At 41.1% G+C, this 24,900-nt stretch overlaps 1 protein-coding gene and 1 long non-coding RNA gene across 3 annotated transcripts in view; one reads left to right on the top strand and one right to left on the bottom strand.

Annotated features, from left to right (window-relative positions):
• The window catches only part of gas7b (growth arrest-specific 7b), a 57,531-nt gene that overhangs the window by 25,226 nt on the left and 7,405 nt on the right, over positions 1–24,900 (bottom strand). The window contains exons 2-4 of one of the 2 annotated variants that reach the window (XM_035144900.2): positions 10,770–10,887; positions 2,432–2,509; positions 1,098–1,186 (exon numbers count right to left, since the gene is read on the bottom strand). In XM_035144900.2, coding sequence (XP_035000791.1) covers positions 1,098–1,186; positions 2,432–2,509; positions 10,770–10,887 — 285 coding nt within the window. The remainder of the gene's footprint in view (positions 1–1,097; positions 1,187–2,431; positions 2,510–10,769; positions 10,888–24,900) is intronic. The other variant, XM_035144901.2, reaches the window with a different exon arrangement.
• On the top strand, positions 444–5,929 carry LOC118100142. The gene is made up of 3 exons (XR_004694404.2): positions 444–525; positions 1,734–1,850; positions 5,884–5,929. It is a non-coding gene; the product is annotated as an uncharacterized LOC118100142 (long non-coding RNA).

The raw sequence follows: 24,900 nt of genomic DNA, 5'->3' as shown, positions 1-24,900 counted from the left end.
CAAATCATAGTTGGCTTTCTGTGTGTGTGTGTGCGTGTGCACGTGCGTGTGTGTGTGTGATTTCTAACAGTTAATTTCCTCTTTCCTGCTTAGATCAACACTCTGTCTGTGTGTGTGTGTGGACAGAAAAACTATGACTACATAAAGTGAAATGAAAAATAAGCTAAGGGTATTAAACACCTGCTGTCCTAAATGAAACAGTGAACAAGACCTTGAATACTTATAGCAGCAGTAGTGTGATTATATTTTTTTATAATGTATAGTGTATATAGTGTGTGTGTGTGTGTGTCCGTGCAGGAGTGTAAGATGCAGGGAAGTAGAGAAACGAGGAGAAGTGAATAAATGGTGGGTGGATCCTGCATAACTGTGCCATGGCTGCCTGCTTAATTATGATCAAGAGAGCAGATACTGGAGGAGGGTTTAATCTGCTATAACTGCCACCAGCCTCTCCATTAATAATGAGAAGAGAAGGAGAGAAGGAGGGGATTTGATCATCTGAACTGTGAAAAGACTTCATCATATACTGTAAGAATATCTCATTTATCTCAATGGCTGCATAAAGATGATATAAGAGTTGTCGTTCTATGTTTTTGGTGTTGATTTAAGTTGAATCATTACATTGTTATCTCGCTGGGCAATTAATCAAACTACCACATGTACTATTAAAGAAACGGAGAAATATCCCCCACAACAGATAATAACAGAGGCACGAGTTTCACCAATTATTTCACTATTCTGTATCATACAAAAGTCTGTATGTGTTTCAGCAGCTGCTGTACATTGAATGGATATGACTATAGGGGGAAAAATTAAGCGAAAACTTGTTCCTCGTATTAATATGTTTACTACTGATTAATTTACGATTTACTTCACTACAAACCATAATCAACAAATGACATTCTGTGTAAGAAATATTTGGAGCTTTAGCTTTTTTCCAACCAGAAGTCAAAGTGAGAACCAGATTGTGAGAACAGCACTTTCCCAGGTTTGTTTGGTAAAGTGGGAAAGTTCAGTCACAGTATATGCTCACTCAACAAAACACTGGGCGTGCATCATGCTGTTAAGGAACAGACAGAACGCTGGTCGGACAGCTTTACCTGTGGCTCTGTGCTGCTCTTCCTCACCAGACTGTTGTGCGGATGCTCCAAATGATGCAAGGGACTACCACCTGAGTGAAATCCATTGACTGGAAATACAAACAAGGGACAGAAAAAGAGATTAAGAAAGACAGAAAGAAAAATTTGTCAAGTGTATTGTGCTGATCCAGGAGGAATTTTCTTATCTTTATGTGGAGAAGAAAACGAGTGTTTAACTTGACCCTAACCCTAACCTTAGCACAGACAGCCAAACCAGAGATTAGCCTGCACTCGTAGCCTGCTTACTCTGATACAATAATAAAGGGTGCAAATTTGAAGAGTAAATGTTTTAAATACTCATTTATCTTTGTCAAATTGAGATCGTAAACCCTAAGAACATGTAGAATGGGAAGAGATGTAACGAAACAGAACCTAGTGGAACAGCAGCTACAGCCTTAGGACAAGTTGGTCGACTCTTACAGAGTAGATCGCAAAAGCCAAACCGAAATGGGACCATCTGGTCAGAGGATCACTTATTTAGCTAACGACGCAAGCTAGCTGCCAATATAGCTAGCTTGTTAGCTTTGTCACCGGTGCATAATGAATCCAGGCATTGATTAGTCTGAGGATTCACCCATTGGCTCCTTCGTTGCTTAGGAATGGAAGAAGTCTTCAAAATGTGCCGCCATTGGACCTCCACCTCCCAAGGATGCAGCCCCCGAATCGGGACGCGGCTTCTACGTGCTTCACTAAAACATGTTGCTTCAGCGTTTGGTGTGGGAAATGTTTATGCTGAACTACCCTCTACATAACATCTAGTTTGTGGGGCAAAATCCACGCTAACTAAGCAAAATGAAATAGCAACAATTTGTTCAACGAGATCCTGAACTTTACTAAAAAATGTCAAGATTATCCTTTAGTAAAATTGAGCTACAGCAATATAAGCAACCTTTTTCCCCATTGTTTTCCCATTACTTTCCAGTTGAAAGTACTAAGTGTGGGTTAGAGACTTTTTGACGTTTGGTATGACCAGAAACTAAGTGGTTGCTTATGGTAGAAGTGATGCAAGTGAATGAAGGCTGCTCCCAGCATTTGACCACTTAAGAGTGGAAAACTTCTAGCAACCTTACTGGGTTTTTCTGTTTGTCTGCCTTTAGGAACGGGGCCAAAAGAAAGACAGAGAAGGCCTTAGATAAAATTAGTCACAGGAAGTGTCTGTATGTGTGTGTGGTGTCTATGAGTGGGTGCTTTGTGCTACAGTTGAAGTTGCAGAGAATTCACAGCCCCAGGGCACTAAAACTTGAGGAAGTTTAAGTGATACAGAGTTTAGATGGAGGGAGATTGAGCTGTAGTACCTGCTGGCAGGGAGTTCTTGTGTCGGATTGAGGCTTTGGGGGTACCAGGGACACTGGACGGTCTCTCCCATGTCGTCTCTAAGGAAGTGTCCAGCAGAAGAGGAAGAAAAACAATGATATTAACAGAGCAATACCAGCTGTCGTATTCTTCTTTTCTGTTGGAACTATTTCTGGGTGACAATAAGAAGAAGTGATCTCACATTTCAAGTGATGACTTGCCTCACAATCAGAGTCAACTGACATTTGTGTTTCATTTCCTTCAAATTAATTTTAAGGAAATGAAAATTTCTTATCAACACAGAAGCTGTGAGAGTGGTTTCTAGGAGCTTTTAAGAAAGATAAATATATCAGTTTAAGGGTCAGTTTAATTTTGTAATTTGAAGACAATATGTGAAGCTCAAAACCTTTTATTTTTGTAGCTTTTATCTGTTGCTATCTAGACTGTATGCCATTGGTGAGTTTTGAATAGCTTATAACACACTTTTGATTTGAGCGGCCAGAGCATCTGGACTGAGATGTATAGAGATCCAATTGAAATCGCACTTCAACTACCCCCTAATGTTGTTTGAATCCAATGTGCAAAAATCACATTTCATGTAATTATTTCCATCCAGATACACATCTGGAGAACTCTGGAGCTAGATCCAATCTGGATATGAAGAAATACAGGTTTAATGAGGCATACTGAACAACGCCTAAAACTCAAACTGGTCCTAACAAAGAGAGACACACACACACACACACACACACACACACACACACACACACACACACACACACACACACACACACACACACACACACACACACACACACACACACACACACACACACACACACACACACTTCTTTAGTTGGTGACAGCTCCTTATCTGGCAGCTGAAGCCTCTGTTACCTTTCTTCCTGAAAGCAAAGAAATCACAGCCATACCCAAAAACCCCATACAAATGCTTGGCCATTCTATTTCTTATCAATTCCCATTTATAATGAATTCTTACTTGAGTCTATCTGTCATTATGTAGTGTTTTTGTTAAAAAAGTATGAGTTACCCTTCTGGCAAATGACTGAAAAAAGGACATAAAGCAGTAGCTTCATACTTTGTTTAGACAAAGTGTTCAGCTCAGGATTACTTCACCTTGGATATATATATGTTCAGGTGTTATAGACATTTCTGCCATAAAAGAACTCAGTCTTTATAGTTTATAAATAGTTTCTTGGTTCTTTTGAGAACCATATTTTTGTGAATAAGTAATTAAGAATTGAAGTATGTGGAAATGCACCATACTTGATCGACAGGTGTCTCAGCCAATGAGAGTCCCCTGTGGTGACTGTCACATTCTTGCCAAACAAAGTCTGTAGCTTGTTGGGAGCAGTGTGCTCAAAATTGGAGTTTGTGGCTTGAGTAGCTACCAAAACCTACTTTATAACACTATGCCGATAGAGGGGTGGGTGAAGTGTTTAAGTCCACAAAACACTTTTGGAGTTTCAGGGGTAAATAGCTCTGCAGCCAAATCCAATACAATTGAAGTAACTAGGGATCAATTCTTCAAACGTAAAAAAAAAACTGAAAAAACAACTGAAAATGCCTCCTTACTGCTCCTATGGTGTCATCCAAGTGTCCGGAATCCCTGACATTCAAATTAGACTCGAAACTGTGTCATTTACACCATGTCTTTAGCTTATGGACAAATTGAAGAATTGATCACCAGTTACTTAAACTATATTGGATTTGGCTGCAACGCTGTTTACCCCAGAAACTCCTAAAGTTGTTTTTGGACTCAAACATCGGTATAGTGGTGAGTAGATAATGAGTGAATTTTCATTTTTCGGTGAACTATCCCATTAACGTCTGAAATACTGGTTGTGGGCAGAGAAGTAGCCGAGTTAGGGAGAAGGTCCTGTCCTCAGTCATTTTAAGTAACTAGATAAAGTCAAAATCTTTCCCATAAACCATCTGTTGTTGTTTGCAGTAAACCTAATTTAACATGCAAACTTTAAACCCATTCAAAGTCAAAAGTCTCTTAAGTTTAACTGAGCTACATAAAGGCACTGACACTGTTCCATCCTATGCCCCCATTTAGCTTCCACTGCTAAAGATGCTGGAGAATGATGCAAAAGGCACGCCCGATAAAAAGCCCCTAATATCGATGGGCTCTCTTTGATTTGAACTCCCTTGTGTCCATTTTCACCAAAGCACTGAGCCCAATTAGCCCCTGACTGTCATGGCGGAAAGAGGAGGCACAGACATGTAAAGAGCTCTTATTTCATTTGGGTCTCTTTGGCTCGCTCTGCTCTATTTGGTGGAGATGACTGAGCCAAGCCCATCAGCTCAAATGACACGCATGGAGGGGATAACTGGCAGCAGGCTTATGGAGAGAGGCTGTGCCTTCAAGTTTGATGCACAACACCAGGGCAAAGCCTTTACTCACTGGCCCTAAATGCCTCAATTTCTCCCTGTTAGATTGTCATAAGCAGATCGATACAGTAAGAAATATAGGATATTAATGCAGAAAGATGGAGCATAATCTACTCAGCTCATGGAAATGGCTTTTGATTGTGACGGTCTTTCCTTGCCGGAGGGATAGCAGTCAAAACATGATTAAAAAAAAACTATTTATATTACATCCATTATCTTTTGTACAAGTCACTGTGGGTATGAGGTGTGAATTCTTTCCTATTAACTACAATGTTTGTTTGACAGCGAAGTGGAACAGGTTGAGTTTCTAGGCAACCGGCTGTTGAGATGCAAATTGCTGATCATTTCCGTCAAACTGTGTTTTTATACAAATGAGGGATCAGTCTTGTCACCTGCCAGATTCATACCTCCAGATACCGAGAGAGCAGCAGCGGGAGTGATTCTCATCAGCCGCCTTGTCACAGACGAGCTGAGGTCTGACAAGTCCTCTAAATTACTTTGATCGTCTCGATTGTGGAACATAAAGCCAGTCAGCTCAGTTTACCCATTTTTGCATTTGAAAAGTAGCGCATCCGCTCCTTTCAGGCTTGTCGCGGATCTTAATGATGTGAATTCCTGTTTTCAATAATTGTGCATAGCTTCTAGTGTGTTGATAGCGTCTTTTATGGACCGTGAATTAAGTTTTTCTGATAACCCGACGTCTGCCGTAACCACATTTTCATGTTGCATCCATCGCCGGTTCAGGCTCACCAGAGTGTGGCATTCACCAGAGTGTGGCTGACAACAGAAGACGGTGGTTGTGAATGTATGAATGAAAACCGTAGAAAAACAGCCGATCTGAAAACAAAAATAACCCGGCATCAGCTTAGTGTCCACTGCACGAGTGATGCACTACATCCCAGCAGAGTCTGAACGGGGAGAGGAAGACATGTCCTAGTTAGCTCTGACACTGTGATATTTTATTCACAACCATATGACACTGGTCCCTGATGTATTAACGTCCCCCTGTCTCTGTTTTTTTTTTTATCAATCAAAGGCTGATTCTCACTCTGACTCACTCTGTGTTATCTCAAAGAGGAAGGACTTGTGACTGATGGTGCTAAAAGCAAAAAGACAAAGAAAAAGAAGAAGATACACTGAGGAAAAAAAAGTTATCACTGACATTTGCATAACTTTTAATGGTATTTTTTCATGTTCAGCTGAAATGTTAAATCAATTTGCAGTAAGGAAACATCACAACAATAATTTTCCAATGTATTAATTATATTTTGTATAACTTAAAATGCAGAGGGCTGCATGGGGCTTTGCAAGACAAGCTCTACACACAAGAGAAAACAGCCACCAAGACCATCACCAAAGCTGCAGAGAAGGTGTCGACGTGTTGTGGATCATGACGGGTGACCCACTGAGTCGTGTGCAACTTGTGCAAAGCGGGGGACTGATCATTCCTGGCTATAGGTCCCCCAGGTGAGAGAGCTCAATGACCCCAAAACACCCTATGACCGTGGGTTCATCACTGATGATGTGTCCAAGTCCAACCGACTGTTGTTTCAAGAAACTAATGATTAAATTAGTATATGATGTACATCATTCATATCTATGGTCTATTTTATGGTGTATGCATAAGAAGGCCTAAAAAGATATCACCAATGTAATTATTCATGGCATAAATAATAAATAATATGAATATAGGCCACTATACGTGACAGTGCAGGCTTGTCAATTGAAATGTCCATTGTGTGTGTGTGTGTGTGTGTGTGTGTGTGTGTGTGTGTGTGTGTGTGTGTGTGTGTGTGTGTGTGTGTGTGTGTGTGTGTGTGTGTGTGTGTGTGTATGTGTAATGGATGGCAACAGGGTGTTTAGGAAACTGAAAGTTTGGGGGAAGAAACTGTTGCAGAACCTCAGTGTTGGTTTTGTACGTGACAAGAATAACAGTAGCTTTCTAGCTTTCAAGCTGATGTGGGTGAAAAAATAGACCATAATTCATATTACCTTTGTAGCTACTGACTGTTTTCTTCAGGAAAGGAACATGATAAGTAATTTACAGGGGCAAATCTGTGTGCAGTTATAGCCAATAAAAAATAATGCAACTAAATTTCTTAAAAAGTGTTTATATAAGTTTATGACTTAATTCATAAATTCTTGGAAACTTAGGAGGAAATGAGTCTGCAGTAATTCTACAGTATGTGTGTTTGGTGTGTTCATGAACCTGCCCACTGGTCAGACTGGGATGAGTATGAGGAGTCGACTGGTACAAACCACAGCACCCAGCACCACTGCACCCAGCAACACAGGAAGGAAACCCACGAAAAAACACAACCCCTGACACAAGGACATTCAGCCCTCACCCACGCACACCGCTCTGTTACTATGGTGATGCAGGAACACAAAACGAACACAAATACACACATACACACACACACACAGGACAATATCTAATCTGGCTGAACTTTAGCGTAACTAAAGGGAGTTGCGGTGAAAATAGCAGAGATGCTATAAATACCAATTGTTTCATGAAAAATGTTATCAGATGGGTTTGTTTGGGAACAGTTGCTGTGGTGGTGAGATTGGAAGCGCTCCAGGCCTGTCGTACAGTCAGCGTGTGTTCGGACTGAGCTCTCTCTCTCCAGGCTTTCATTTCACGATCACACAGCAAAGACACAGAAAAGAAGTCCTGGAGGTTTTCTCTGCCCTCAGAGGCAACGTTTAATCGACCACAGCCACAACACTGCTTTCTTTATGAACCAGAATACAGATGCCGCTGATGTTTTATTATATATATATGGTATAAGTCATACAAAATTCATATTCTTCTCGCTCGTTCCTCTCTTGTCATTTCTGACTGTCCATCTGGAATTTAACCAGTTCTAATGACAAACCTCCAGATCTGTCAAACTCCCACAAGAACAATATCGAGACTAAGAGGGGAGAGTAGAAACTTTTGAGATTATCTGAAGGATATTATTAAAAACTTATTTAAAAATAATGAGTCTAGTTTGTTTCAACTGTTTTGACATTAGCATATTTAGCATTTCTTTTCATCTAAATAAAGAAAGAGGGGAGGCAAAGGAGTAGCGACTCCCCCGGTCCTGGGCTTGGGTGGAACCCCCCCAGCTAAATTTAGATCCCCTCTCATGGCCACAACTTGACCACGGAAACCATGATCAGAGACGACCATGATGTCAACAGCTCTAATGTGAAGCTGGTTACTCTCTTAAGTGACTGCGAAGCCACACACCCAGTTAGAGGAAGGATGCAGGTGCACTCGGCCTCGAGTAAGAACCGCATACACCGAGTACGAACAGATTCCTTGTCGAATGGAACATTTAACACCACAAGCAAACCGACAGTTGGGGGCCTGAAGTCATGTGGACTCATTCATTGGATGACTTTGGCGAAGTCGTCCTGCTTCATCGGGGCCACATGGACTCCAGCCATGAAATTAAAGTGGTGACTGACAGTTTATAAGGCTGCACTTTTACGTTGACATATTGTACTTGTTGTATGTGTTCATGTATTTTCTCTGATGTCACAAAGAGGTAATAAATAATTTATAGCGGAGGCCAGCCAAACCTCATATGTCCCATTGGATATAAATAGTAACAAAGGGAGGAATCTATATGGCACTGTAATGGGAGGATAGTGTGTGGTTGTGATATTCCACTGACATTTTAAAGAGAAACCTCTCAAATACAGGATTATGACCCCCACACGGTGGACTCTTTGTCAGTAAAAGTCTCCCGAGGGTTGGCCGAGTTCAGTGTCCTGAAAAAAAATAATGGATAATCCTGAAAGGCTATTAATGTAGCGCTTCTCTCCTTATGAAAATAAAACCTGTGAGAAGAGCCGACGAGATCATATCAAACAACCAATCAACCAGTCGAGCGTGAGACTGAATACCAATGTCACCCATTGTCTGTATGACTGGTGAACATGGTCTGACAAAACTGCACTTTCTCACCTTTATTACATTCTCAAGTTAAAGGCTCGTGGGAGTGACCGCTGTGCCAAGACAAGATATTAGCGCCATCAGTCAGGTTTTACAGTGAGTTCATCCAGGGATAGTAAAAACAGGCCATGGTGCCATCCGATATCTATCTGTTGCTCTGTCTGCAGAACAGAGGAGAGTATTAAACTGTGTGTGTGTGTGTGTGTGTGTGTGTGTGTGTGTGTGTGTGTGTGTGTGTGTGTGTGTGCGCGCGCGCGCTCAGGGAGACACTGAGTGGTGATTGTGTTGACTGAAACAAGGCACTATCAGCAGTATGGGTTCTTCTGCGCCCTCTGTCTCTCTCTGGTACCATAACTGCTACAGACACAGAGCATATGTTAAACTGCTCTGTAAACAGATGAAATTGCTAATGTATCATTTTCAAGGGGAAGCTCCACAATTAAAAATGTTTTAATGAAAAGCAGTGCTTAATATTCATTCTTAATTTTGTATTTTCCCACAGAAAGTAAGGGAGCTTGGCAGGGTATTTTATCGATGGAAACTGTAAAATATATCTTATGTATTTATGTCACTGTATTTGTAAAATATGGAGAAATAAATAAAATATAAGCATCAATTCATCTCACGTTTTAACCTGCACAAACCAAGGTTCTGATCCACCAGATGAAGAGGATTATTCTGTTTGTCTGACAGAGTGTTTTCACACGACGGTCTGGACCAAGGCTCTTCTTCTTACTGTGTTAAATTTGATCTCACATTGCAGTTTTGTGATGGATTGTTTTATTGACCGGAATGGATGATTGCCACAGATCATGGATTGAATGGTTTCATTTTAAAACAAGTCCACTGGAAACACCAGAACATCAGATGGCGTTTTCAGCTACTTAACGGGGCTAACATCAGCGTAATTAACTTACTGGTTATAGCTGAAGAAGCTACTTTTTCTCTGACTCAGCCATGACATACCCAATGCCACTCGTCTAACTCCAGGACTTTAGTTATTCCTCAGTATGCAATCCAGTGATATTTGTCTGTACAGCCATGGGACCACTGCAAACCAGTTGTAACCTACTGTGGATTTCACAATATCCAGCATTTTGCATCCTGTGTGCAGTGGGCAAAAGGTTTGAGCCCATTTTTGAAGACGAAAGCCAGGACAAAAACTACATCTTGTATTACAGACACTGAATACTTGCGCTGAAGGAGTGGTTCAGCATAATGGTGAATTTGCTTTCTTTCTGAGAGTGAGATGAGACAATCAATACCAGTCTCCTGCCTTTGTGTTGATAATGGACCTGGATATAGGAGATGGATCAGTTTACCATAAAGGCTAGACGCAGAGATAAACTTAGTGATTAACACTTCTATCAATCTAACCACTTACCATTATCCATCTTGTGCATAAGATTTACTTGTTGTTAAGAGCCATAAGTCGGAAAGTCAGTTTCCCCAACATTCAATTTGTCAAGCTAGGCTAGGCTAACCATGTTCTGGCTCCAGTTGAGCATTTAACTATTATCAACAGTCACAGCCGATGACAACATGAAAGCTCCCCAGAGGTAAAGCCAAAATATCTTATTTGCCCTCTGCTGGCTGGCTGCGGTATAGGTCGTGTGCCCTGCCCGCTTCTTGTTTTCAGACTCGACAATGGTCACACTGAAAAAAATCGATTGTATCAGATGTTTTCCCAAAGATTGTTTCTGTAATTTAAGCTCTTACGCCAATGTATGTTCAATTCTATGTTAATTTTTCTTATAAGATTGAGAGCTAATCGTAAATGGTCCCACAGGTTTTTCTTGGATATCGCAGGTCCACTTTCTGATCGGTGCTGCACAGACAATGTCATCAAAGCAGGATGGCAGCACACATCTGGGATATTTTGGCGACATTCATTATCCGTCTTTATGTGCACCGATCGGTCGTGGCGATTAAGTAAAATGTTCATCTATATCAAGAGCTAAATATCCACTTACCGTTATTTGTGGTGTTGACGTAGTATCGCTTCCCTTGTGGAGACATGTAGCATTTCCAGTGAGGAGGCAGCGGGTCCTTGAGGTCCTCCACAGGAAGCTGACTCATAGATGCCGTCCTCTGTAAAAACAGAAAAAGCAATAAGAAAACATCAGTAGGTGTCAATTATCGTGAAAGGGCAAATCAGCATGCTTCACGTGAATTCAAGCACGATGTTAGCGCCAACAGGAAGATTCATTTCTCAAGGATCTGTCACAATTAAGCTTAATTGCTGCAGATAAACACATACAAGGAGATCAAAAACGCGACCATGCTTCACCAGCAATGCGGGAGAATGCAGCGTTGAGCTCAGGTTCAGTGAGGTTCTCATTTCCTCAAGTATTTCACAACCAGCAACTAAACACATCAGAGCGGAGCACAACAAACTGCAGCTGGACTAAGACCAAGATCTCCAGAGTCATTGCATGTGCACACAACAGACAGCTGAGGAACATGGGAGAGCATGGAGGCAATCAGCCCACATCTGCTTCAGATTAGCTTGGAAATAACAGGCTGGGACCATTGTAACACACTTTAGAGATGCTGTTTGGAGACTGGAGAGAGACAGATGAAAACTCCAAATCAGCTGCAGTTTGGTTATTGGGATCCATGCGATGCCATTCAAGCATCTAGAAGAGGTTAGTTATGGTAACCGCATGGAAACCCAATACAGTGAGTTAGGCTAGATATTAAATTCAACAGACTTGACTGACCATTTGCGAAGATGGAAGGCCAGACAAGTTTAAGATCTCTCTTCATGCTGAAGAGACATACTTGGCATTAAATGAGGGGGAGGTAATGTTCGTCTATGCTACTGGGAGAATGTAGCTGACATACAGCTATATAATATACAAGACCAGTGCTTCATTATTTCCTTGTCTTCTACACAGATCATCAGCTGGTGAGGCTGTTTGCATATAGCCTCTGACATGTACCTTTAGCCTCAATTTGTTAGCATTTGTGTGGGTATCAAATAAATATTCCACACCTTATTTTAAAATTCTTATTTCAAAATGATTTTTTTTACATTTTAATGTCTCATGGAGCTAACACCGCCTAATTCCACAAATGTCTGTCTGTATGTATGTAGAACGTATATCTCCAGAACCGTTGCTGTTATTGACTTCACACTTGATATGTGTATTTTAAATTTCCAAGTTCTGCCATGTTTGGATTGATTTGGACACACGATTCATTCAATATAAATAAAAAGAAGACCAGCGCTCTGTAGTCAGTAAGGATGGGGCAGTGTGCCTTCAGTCTGTTTTCCGAGTTGAACATGTAGTTGTCTACGTCCGCCAGTATATAGGTGAACAGAAAACAGTAAATGACAGGGAACATCGATTTAGTGCTGCTACAGTGCACCAGAACTACTCTCCACCACTTTTTATTTCCAGAAGGAAAATTCAATATTTGCAGATGACATAATCTGGTTGGAAATCATATACATTTTAGAGGCACTCGAAAAACCAATCATAACTAAAGTACATGTCATGCATGAGAGCCAATAAAAACAATGCTAGATAGATTTACTTTATTGATCCCAAATTGAGAGATTGCTGAATGTTAAAAAGACCAGACAAGATGTTTGGAATTTGCAAGTAAGTATTAAAATGATAAATGTCATGCTGAACAACCTACTTCATCCATTCTTATGAGTATATGTGATATTACTTGGTTATGTACTTGTCTGACTGCCATGTTCTCAACGTGATCAAACTATTCAAGTGAGTCTAGCGTTTGATTGTTTGCTCAGTTATAGTTGCGACCATAGGAACAGTGGTTATATAATCTTCCAAACAAACAACAACTTAACTGTGCATGTGCATTTGCTCCAGTGCTTTAGGACCTAACACTGTCCCTCCGATGGGTAATGAAGAAATCAAGTAACTGGCAGCTTTACATCTCAAACTTCTTAGGTCACTGTGGAGATGTGTCCAGGTGGGTGAGGGGGAAACACATCAGTGCTAAACAAACATTTCCCCATAGGTATTTATTATCTCATCTGCCATTTTTAGTGCTTATCAAGGAGCACTAAGTATTGATTTAAGAACAAACTGCCCGCAGCGATAAAAGCTGCAACACCCGAGAGAATTAACTCATTATATGAAACTGCTCCCCTGGAAGAAGCAATGGGAAGAAACCCAGAGCTCTTTGGTCCCACAAGGCTGGAGAGTATGAATCCCTGTCAGTGACTTACGACTGCATGTAATTACACAGTCTCCGACAGCATTACAGCAATGTTTTCTCTTTGATGGTCTCAGCGGTCACTGTTATATTTGTCCTTTGTGTGCCTTTGAGAAGCGGATTTGCTTAAACACTCCAGTAATTTCCTACAGCAATGAGAAGTAGCCACGGATGTCAACAACGGATCAACAACACGCCATGAAAGAAAATCGGAGCTATCTCCAATAACATCAGTGACACGGGCTCGCGTGTTTATGTACTGAAAAAGAAATGAAAGAAGAAAAAAAAGTCAATACCACTGCCAAACCACAGATACAGTTACAGTAGAGCTGAGAGCTACAGGACATGAGCGTGTGCAGAGGCAAAGGGCCTTTCAGCTGCCCCACACATATGTTGTTCCTTAGTCGAACAACATGGGTTATTATACATTTGTGTCCACTGTAATATGGTAGAACTGGGACGGGGGGACTGGGTGTTTTAGCTAAGAAGTCGCGAGAGCTGCTTTCAGACATGCACTGAATTCAGAGTCACAAACGTCAGAGTCAGTTGCTCTGGACATTTTCCTTTCAAGTAAAAACTCTGGATAATGCTGAAATGTGAGAACACAGCAGGAGATTCTCTGTAGGATTCAACGTGAGCAGGTGGGCGCGTTGATGGCGTTTCTAAAACACGACGGACACAAAACGAATAAAAAACAACGAATACAAATATTGGATGAAAAAGTGGAGTCGTATATGTAAAATGCGAAAATGGGAAGATGGAAAGATTTGAGAGCTTTTGGTGATAAGGGCCGACACAGGTGTGAATGTGCTGTAAACAAAAACATAATATTCGACAGCAAAATGTATCATGTCCTGCCTCCTGCATGTCGCGCCACCCTCATGTAAATGCTCCGGAAAATTTTCTGTTTCTGTTAATGCATCTGAGGACATTTTTCGGACGGCTTAGGAAGATTCCCCACAATCCAGTTCGGGGTGTATTAACTCTGTATTACCTACTTAATGTATTTTTTATTTCACATTTCTATATTAAATAACATTTTCAAGAAAAGAATCTTAGCAACTGTTAAATCGATAAAGGAGCATGACTAATCCAACAGAGTACTACCCAGCGATTATAGGTCCTCCATCACATTGATGCAAAGACCTCCAACATCAGCCAAAGATATTCCATAACAAATTGAATTAACATCCGAATGTGTGAATCGTTTTGCTTCTATCAGTCCAGGTCCTGCAGTAACCAGTTGTGGGTTTCTCTGCATCTCCTGCTTACTTTACTGCAGCTTTCTGCACACATGCTGTTGTTTGGTCGCATGATCATCATCGAAGAAACAATGCCACAGTATTGTTTTTCTCTGAGCTAAGCAGATACGGGTCTCCAAAGCAAGCGAAAACAGATGGGAGTGGGCTGTTGTGGTTGGACGGACACGACCAATATGTAAAAATCTTGCGACATGAAAACACTTAAGGTTGTTGACGTGATTCATTTCCATCGCTACAAAATCAAACATTTCTTCTCAATCTCCTGTGTTTCTTTCTTGACAGAAATGTCCACATCCATGTTTGAAGCTCAGTCTCAAAGTTAAGCAAAGCTTTTGCTCAGCCACAAGAGCCTGAGTTAAAATTCTGCTCCCCTGTAGAAGTTTGTGACAGATCTGACAGCACCGTCATACAGCCCCCCAAAAAAAAAATCTGACATGAGTGAGAGAATGGGAGCACCTTGGTGGTGGGAAGTGTGATGAATCTCTGAGACAGCTTGTCTCGGCATATGCAACATTAAATAATGCACCATTCCAGATGGTTAACCTTCTAAACCCCAGACTGCCTTTGGCTCCATATTCACAGCATGCCAGAAAAGCCCCTGGCAGAGAACACAAGGACTCATCCCGGGCCGTGATGACTGAAGAGAGACCACAACAATCACTGTTACTGTCTGTGAGCGCCGCAGATCATCTCAACATGCCACTGCTCCGGTCTCAGGGATGAACTTTTAATTGAATATGTATTAGTTATTGCAACTGCCATGTGAAAAACATGGTGAGCGATAATATTTTTACCAATAGATTATGAGCTGCGGAATTGTGCTTTAATGCTTAAAGGGAGCATCTATTTGCTCTTGGGGGGGAGAACAGTCACATGGCAGCAGTTAGGCTATTTACACTCCTGTTTCTATGCTTGATGCAAAGCTAAAATAATAATTAGTGACATGAAAATCCAGGACAGTTTTACATAAACCCTTTTATTTAAAACCACAATAAAAAAATAACTCACTTTTTTACCGTATATATTTAAAAGCTGAAGTTTAGGGGTGATGGTCTGGGACAGCTCTTATCTATCTGACAGCTGTCTCAAATATTATTTGGGTTTCAATATATAGATCAAGGATCTTAGTAAACATCTAAGATTTGAATACTTAAATGCTTTTTACATATATATATTTTTTTTGAACAAATTCTACAGCCATACAAACTAATGACATCAACAATGGCTTGATTCTGTTCAAATATCCCAGTAAACCATGACAGTGTGACAGTGAGTCAGCGTGACCCTGAAACATGAGCAGCAAAAACAGGATTCAGCCATCATCCATTTTGTCACTCCCACTTGTGCTTTATACTCTGACATGTCAAAGCTTACAATAGGTAAAATTACACTTAAGATTTTAATATTACACATACATAAAGACTATATATTATGGAAACAAAGAAAAAAATGTCCTTTTATGAAGGCTAATCTACACTTAAAAGGGGTATTTATTCATTTCTTGTATTCATTAACAACACTTCCCCTTTTGGTTTTACTACACACAACATTTATCAACCTGTTAGCGATAACAACTTCCCAAGGTTTTTGTGCAACCTCCATGTGACAAAAAAAAAAAAATCTAAATAGAACAATTTAAAAAGGTACTGTGGAGGCCAGGTCACTGAGTTTTCTTTAATTAAAGTTAACCTAAACATTGCAACAAGTCAAATGTTTGTGATGCTAAAAAAGACGTAACAAAATACTACACTGCTCTTTACTGGAATGATAAACAGATCCCAACATTCTATTCCAGATTATGGACAGTTCCCACACACCCCCCCAAACGCAGGCAGCATCTTATTATGGAAAAACAAAATACCTCATGGTCTCTATTTCAGTGACACTGGCTCCCTGCCTGGAAAATGGAGAATAATTTGTTAAATTCCCTTGGAAAATGCCTTTAAATAAATAACCAGTCTTTTATTCCCATTTAGGTCAGATGGAGAATAACAGTGTAGTAAACTCTGTTGTGAACCCTTCACCTGGATTTAAAGAGCCTTAATTGAGACCAACAGAAAAGATTATGTTCCTCCTTAAATGACTGTCAAGGAAGTTCAAACTCAGGGCTTCATACAACCTCTGGTGAAAATGTGACTGGCTATATTTAAAGTAATGGACTTAACAACAGGAGATGTAAGAGTGTAGTAGGATGCTCACTTTGATAAAGACTTAATCTAAGTGTCAGGGAAGGAAGAAAAGATTATAAATGAGTTTATACATAAACATAACTGATGAGTATGTTATATAAAAAAAAACATAGGATACCGAAATTTATTGCAACCTTGTTTGCTGTAACATCTACCAACTAATTCCACAAATATCTCTCTGCCTGTATTAATGCGGAACCATTCATCTAATCGGCTTAACACTTGGCATGTGTATTCATAGTGGTCATGGGAAGTGTAGTGTTGAATTTGGATACACAATGTGATCATTATTTAATAAAATCGGGCGACCAGTGCTCTGTAGCAGTCGGTGGGGGCGGGACAGCAGCATTCAGTCTGTGGACCGAGATCAACATGTCTTCGTTTACGAATAAGTCATCGGATAAACAACTTGGTCAAAGTGAGGTCAAACGCCGCCAGATCATTTTGATTATTTTCATTTCACCATAACAAACAGACACAGACATTCAGGGGTTTACCAGGCGCTACCAGGTCCATTATAGCAGCAGTATTTGCAGAATCACTTCCTGTTTGGCAGTTTGTCTTCAAAGTAAAATGCCCATGTCCGTTTTGTTGCTGCAATGCTTTATACTGATCGTAATTCAAGAGTTTTTATTTTGAAACATGGAAATTCGGTCATAAGATTGTCGATAAACCTCTGAAATAGATGACATGCTATGTATGGAAAAATAACACCAGTTCAGTAAATCATTAAAACTTACATCTAAGCCACACATGTGAACAGTAATAAAGCAAATACATTTTTTTATGAAATACATTGACTATAAAAATCACTGTATGTAAACCAGGTAGGATGAACGCAAAGTTTTACAACTGTACTCTGCACCGTAGACACTGCACACAACATCCATCACGCAAAGTGTCTGAGGGGGACTCACTAATGGCAAGGAATAACTCTGAAGTAGCTCCGGAACATTACCACAGGACACGCAGAACATTCCAAACAGGCAGATTCAGAACGAGCCCTGCACTAGTAGAGAATAACCCGATGAGGTTCGTTCTCCCAACAACTTCAGAGGAACAGACTCTTGTTCAACATTGAGCAACGAGTAAATACTGAGTTGTTGAGTCTTTAGCGCAGATCTGAGTAACCCGAGTAACAAAGCCATCATTCAGCTTTCAGCAGGTTCGTACCGTCACAACACAGAAAAGGTGACTCATCAGATGCAACTGCTGCTGTCTGAAATCACATGGCTTGTGAAATACTGGTCACCCACTCACTGTCTGTGTGGAGGAGGATGAATATGCAGCCTCAGTGGTCCAGAGTTTCAACAGACTGGATTATTGGCCAGGACTAACATTGAGCTGTCCTCGCACATGCCTGAGTGACTCAGTACCTCCTGACTAGTGACAGGGTGTGTGTGTGTGTGTGTGTGTGTGTGTGTGTGTGTGTGTGTGTGTGTGTGTGTGTGTGTGTGTTGTATACTGTGGCTATGTGTGAAAAAGAGTTTTTTGCCAAGTGTGTAAGCTGAACCTGACCTCTGCTGAGTCCTATGGAAACATCTGGATTTGGGAAGAGGAGAATTTGCAGGGGTCAAGGTCTGTTCAACAGCTGTCGCGTTTCCAGATAGAGAGATCCAAAGACACAGAGGATTCTGAACATGAACATGAGGGGCGTCATGTATAAAATATTTTTTTTTTAAATAGTTTTACACAAGTCAATATCTCAGGGAATGAAATCCATGTTTGAAAAATCCCTAATCCTTCATGTCCAGTGCTTCAGTTCAGCTCAGAGCAAATGATTGTCATAAAAGTAACCAGAGTTCACATCACCTTGCAGGCCTGCCATTAATATTTGAATTTTTATAAACATAGCCACAATCATTTTCAACCTCCGGTGTTTTGGCTGGTGTGCAGACAGACGACAGCTTTGTGTTAAAACAATAGAAGGGGGCGTCTTTTTGAAGGGCAGGTTATTTGGGAACCAGTCAGACAATATAATACAATCCAGGTTAGGGTAACAGGCTATGACTTTCAGTTATATTTTTTCACACATCCTGTTGGGCTGCTACTAGAACTACTAGAAGGGCAGGGAGGTCCCAGAACATACTGCCAAACATAATATCACTTATTGCAATTATTAAAAATAAAATTACTTTGGACTAAAGTTGTCCTGGCTCATTTGGAACACAGAAGTCAGTCGCTGGCAATCTTCTACAGCAGGCATGACACACAAGTCAGAAAACACAATGTACAAAGTGCAAGTTGTCATGGGTATTGTCCAAGTCCCGGCAAGAATGTAGGACTCTATGATCACCTGATCTGACACGGAATGTTTTGTTCGAGATTTTGGTTTTAGATTTGAATTCCTCTCAGTTTGGAGATTCCTTAGGTAACGGATGGCATTGTATTTTAGCCCCCACCAAAGATGAAAAAACACAAATTAGGCCCCAGAGATAACCACAAGATGTTCTTAGTGCAAACCGAATCATGTTTTCTCTCCATTTAGTCCTTCCTGAAAAAACAACAACATAAGAATACCATACTTGTGTATTTTTCCAAAAATGTCAAGACATTTCATACCGCAAAACAAATTCCAGCTGCACACATACTGGAGCAGAGCTGTAAACAGCCACAAGCACAATACCATTTTACGATGAGATGCAGACAGAGAACGTGCTGGGCCATCTCTTGTCTGAGAGTTTCTACTGAAATAGCAGAGAGGCACACAGTGGATGAGCGCATACCGTGATGTTCCACCGCTGCTGGCTGCCTCGTCATGTTGTGAACAGAGGTGTGACGGACAGGGGAAGTGTCTGTTTCCTATTGTTCGCTCATACATGCCCCCACTTTTCCCTTTCTGGGGCCACACTGTTACACCCTGGGTTAATGGGAAGTTCACAAACAACCGCTGATGCTGGAGTCTGAGCGAAGGGGGACGCAGCTGCCCAGTCATCACCAACACCGAGGAGCAAATGGTGATGCACCAACTTAACACTGGGTAGGACCTGACTATCAGCTGCAACATCTAATAAGGCCTAATTAATATCTGAGGCCAGCAGAATCTCCGGCAATGAGCGAGCTGTCAAGTTGTAAGCATGGAGCTCCAGCTATTTTAAAAAGGAATCCAGAGATCCCATGTTCATAGTGAGAAGCCCCTTTGGAGACCCTGACTATCGGGTTTACAATGTGGTTTCCTCATAATCCTACATTTTATTTGTGGTTAAGAATAACTGTTGTTTGCTACTTGAATGGTTTTGCTTGCATCAATTCCAACTTTTTCCTTGCATGAGATACTTTTTCTTGTTTCTCTTTAAAGATTTGTGCCAATTAACCAATAGAGTACAATGTCAAATGTAAATGATCTGTACTTATGAGGCCCTTTTCTAGTCTTATCAACAATAAAAGCACTTTGCGGTACAATTTGTATTCATGCACACATTCATAAGTTGTCGGAACAGGAAATTTGGGGTTCAGTATCTAGCCCAGGGACACTTTAGCCAGGGATTGAACTTTACACCTTCTGATTAATGGTCGAGCCGCTCTACCTCCTGAGCCACAGCTTCAGCAACTCAGAGCCAGAACAAATGCAAACTGAAATCTAGTCTCCACATGGTCCTACATTATAGAAATAGCAAAAATCATTTATTTTTTACTTTAAATAAAATGCAGTTTAAGATATGCTCAGACAGGATCTTCCAGACCTAAAGAGAAGTCAAACTAAATCTCAGTCTTAGTCTAAGTTATTATTTTACAATTCATATTTTTAATCCTTAAAACCCAAGATTAGATTGTGGCATAATCACTATATTTAGCATGTGAGTGTTACCGTGCATCTAATAAAAACCCAGAGGTGACATTTGTACATGAATGGAAGGTGGAGAGTATCAGTGTTGTAGCAAAACACAGACCCATAATGATGGTACATTTTATACATTATCACCATCTACCAATGTACTGATAGATGTGACGACTGATACAGTGATAAGGCCTAAGGCTGATTTTAAGGTAAGTTATAAAGAGAATCTTCAATGTGATGGTTCATTTATGGACATTTATCCTTGATGCACATCACAGGCACTAATCTCAGAAAATAGCTTTGATGATGTACGTGCATCACATATTTACATCCTGATTGGGTTGATTCATAATGAAGAGAAGAAGGTGCAATATTTAATGAGAAACACATTTTCTGGTTATAACGGTTTGTTATTTAGCAGAAAAATCAATATTATCTTTGGTTGGAGAGCTGTATCTTATTTATGTGTGGGGTTTGTTTTAAGATTTTTTTGGGGGGGGTTTCAAGTTTGTCATGAGAAAGTTTGTAAATAGAATGTGCAGCTTCAGCCCAAAATCTTAATATTGGTGTCAGAATTCCTCCAGGGTATAAAAACAAAGGCATGGACACAAATAGTCTCCCACACATATCGTAGACCAACTAACTACGTCTCATCACCCCTGTTATTGTGATGCCTGACCTGTTGCCCAAGAGTTCTGAAACTGGACTGAGAGTTCCCAAACCTCTGGGATAAGTTTAGTCTTCATGTGAGAAACACAGCTGAGGAGAAATTCTCACATGTGCGCTTGGCTGCTATCTATAGAGAGCAGAATGTGTTAAGATGAGGCTCAACTGAGCCGGAGTGAACAGGGGAGGAGAGATAGAACCAAGCAGTCCTTGGAGGGAGACGGAGGGAGACAGGGAGAGGGATAGAGAGCGACGGGGGCTGCGGACCGTATCTTTATTTGGGAGACATTGTTTTGGTTTGGGCAGATGTGGGAGCCTGAAGCGAAGCCACATTCCCAGATGGAGAGACACTTCAGACACTCAGGCAGGGAGGAGGAGGAGGAGGAGGAGGAGGAGGAGGGATGCACATGCGTGTTTAAGCATGTACTCAGTCACACATGCACGTATGCTCACACAAACTGTCATTATTGTCTGCTAAATGCCTGAGCACTGGCTGCATGCGTGTTTGTGTGTGCATGTGCAGGCTGGAGTGGTCCACACAGCCAACAATGCCTGTTTTGTTACATCCTCCCCCCTCCAGTTTATGTGAATTTCTCAAGTCTTGTTTCTCCTCTAATCTCCCACTTCAGCCATACACATGGCGTGACTGAGACACGACCACTGTGACACACACTGTGCACCGCATATGACGGAGCGCACTCTCCAGTGTGCAGATCTTATCTTCACAGGCCTGCTTATATTCCCAGGATCAGATATGGCAGCATGTCAATCCACTGTTCAGCTTTCCACTCAAGCACTAAACTCACTAAGTTTTCCACAGCATCTAATACCTCGCTGTGAGCAGTTCACAGCCTTTGCAGGTCAAAGCAATAAAGACTGACGGCTTCTCTCAGCCAGTAAAGTTTTGCAACAATTTTGCAACAACAGAAGTCGTAGTTGTATCCTACGTTAGTCGCTTCAGGGTTGAGCTCACCGCACACGGTCCTTCCCCAAAAACATTTCAGCCAAGTTTAAACAGATGCAGCTTGATTCTTGAATGTGCATGCCAGTGGTTAAGGCTGTGTATACGTTGTTGTGAAATATCAACTGGTAGACGTCTGTGGTTAGGATTGATCTGGGTTTTCACCACCTGATCTACATTTCCCCTTCGAACATCCCATGTGGCACCCATTCTACTCCAGGAATCAAGCCTGTTGTCAGTTACGAGTCACATGCTTTAATCTATATCATATTTGGCTTTTGGTTCGTTGCAGATTAATAGATAAAATACTCAGACATGAGCAAAAACAGCTTTTGCAGATGCTCCATCAACATGTGAACTCCTGGACCAGTTACAGCTGAGTGTGATGGAGCTAAAATGAGAGTCAGCAGCTTCAAGTGTGAGGCCACATTGGTCCACCAGATAATGCCGGGTTGTTCCCTAGGATCAGGAAGTTTTCCGCCTCCCCAAGTCAAGGACTTTACTCATTTGAAAAATAATAACAATCATTATGCTTTGGTCAGTGTATGACCACTGAGAAGAGTAAAAGTCCTTTTTAATTCATTGTGAAACTGAAGCAGCTCAGAGGACGTCAACTGAGTATGTGGTCCTTCAATGTGGCCCAGGACAGATTTGCATTCACACAGCTCCAAATGTGGTCTGAGGGATTGGATCTCAAAATGCACTTAGGACGCATTTGAGTGTGTTGTTGACACCCGTACTTAGTGCTGTCCACTGATGTTGGGATCGCTCAGGAGAGATGTTAATACCAGGTCTGAACGGGGTCTAACAACTCTGCTTATTGGGGGCAGCAATTTAGGTGATGTTCTGAAACCAACAACCAAATGAACTGTATTGGGGAGGTAAGAAAGTAAGCAGGGTTTGAACTTCTCAAGCTCTCGAGCTACTTCTGTCATGTGTATGCAAATGCATGTGTGCAGCAATGTCGCAATTTCTATGATTCTTGCCATCATAGATTGCAGCACCCACTTTTCATTCTAACCTTTTACATGTGTTTCAGAACATGTAGCCCTTTTTGCTGGGGATTTGGTCGAACAACACTTTGCAGAAACTGGTCTGTTCCTGACATCGCCCCGCCTAAAACACCTCCAAGTCTCAGGCCTAGTACTGCGCCAGGAAATTGTGGATAGTCAACTTTCAGGTTTGGAGCAAGTAGCTGCCCAAAGTGATAGACATAACAACAACATCTCAGCATCTTGTTCACAAATGAGGGTAAGAAACAATGCAAAACAACCCATGGTCATCTGGCAAAAGGGTTAAACCAGGCTCACCTTTTGCTCCAGTGATATGTCATCCAGCATGACACTTGGCAGCGTACATTCAAAAAACTTTGTAACATGAATGCCATTTTTCTACTGTTTACCTCAGGATCGTCAAAAAAATTAAATAGCTGCCATTCTGGTAACTTTTCAGAGTTAGGAAATCTTGTCTGTGAGCATTAGAAATCATGGTGGATGGTTTTACTCTGTGAGAAACCATTAACCCACACCTTAAATTATACTTCCTGGATCATATTTCACTGTAAAATGATACCACTGTTCTGTGTTATTTAAATGAGTCAGTCTAAGTTTAGTATCTAAATCAGGGAGAATCCCAGATGACTGTTCGTGTAGGTTTTTTCACACCGCTCCAACTGGTTGGAGATCCTGGGATAGACCCAGAACACTCTGGAGGGAATATATGACCCATCTGGCCTGGGAATGCATGAGGATCCCCCAGGAGAAGCTGGAGGATGTGGTTAGGGAGGAGGGTGTCTAGGCCACTTTTTGCTTATCCTGCTACCACCATGAAGCTGGAGAAAAGTGGATGGATTGATGGACAACTTTTCTCAAAATAAAGCATTGAGCAAGAAATGTATTCAAAGCATTCAAAATGTATTAATTAAAATTCAAGTGTTTAGCTTATTGCCTGAATTAACATCTGAAGTATGAACTCTGTCCACAGTAATATAGCAATTATTGAACCTGCTATAATTTTAACCAAATCACCAGCAACAAAGGGCAGTGACGATGGAATCATTCGCTCAACTTCCCATGCTATGTCAAAGTCATGTCATAGTATGCACCTTGACACCTTGGATGACGCATATGGGGATGCGTGCCCATCCATCCATTCATCCAATCTGTAGTGCTTATCCTGTGAGGGTCAAGGGGGGCTAGAGCCAATCCCAGCTGACATTGAGGAAAAGGCACGGTACACCCTGCACAGATCGCCAGTGTATCACAGGGCCAACATACAGAGACAAAGAACCAGTCCCACTCACATTCACACCTACAACTTGATCTCCAGTTGACCAGAGCTGCATGTCTCTGGACTGTGGGAGGAACCAGGTGTACCCAAAGAAAAACCCACGCAGACACAAGGAGAATATGAAACTCCAAACTGAAAGGCCCCAGCCGAACTAGGATTTGAACCAACAACCTTCTTTCTGTGATGCACTAGAGCTAACCACATGATTAGTGGACATGCCCTTAAAACCAACATTAAAGATGAGAGACACATACTGGATTTACTACTACACCACCCACTGTGGGCGTTCCACTTGGGCGTTCTCCCAAACTAGCAGGCATGATAATTAGCTCATATAGAATTTAATTTACAGAGTGCTGTTACTCAAAGACATCAGCTAAGTTCAGCCCGGCAGAGTTAATACAAGTGTGTGGACTGGGTTTATTTATTGTTTTGGTAACTTCATTAGATTTACACACTGATTGGTCAGTTTTTGATTTCCCCACTGATTCCTACACAACACTACAGAGTAATTTACAAGATTCTGGCCAAATTCCATATGCAAGTCAGAGGAAAACTAGGAAAACGAGGCCCAAGTTGAAAATAACTGTAATTACTCTTGAAATGACCTTGTTTTTCAGGCTATAACTCAAAATAGCCACAGTGGCGGTGACTATAAGACAAAAGAGATTGGGTCTTAAAATAGTGACCTCGGCCAACTAAACCTAAATTTGGATACAAATTTCCGTTATTGTATTATTCATACTCAGTTCAATGCTCATT

Source organism: Hippoglossus stenolepis, chromosome 21 (genome assembly GCF_022539355.2).
Source record: "Hippoglossus stenolepis isolate QCI-W04-F060 chromosome 21, HSTE1.2, whole genome shotgun sequence".
Taxonomy (NCBI): Eukaryota; Metazoa; Chordata; class Actinopteri; order Pleuronectiformes; family Pleuronectidae; genus Hippoglossus; species Hippoglossus stenolepis.
The sequence above is the reverse complement of the archived record's forward strand: the minus strand, read 5'-3'. Positions and strand labels throughout refer to the sequence as shown.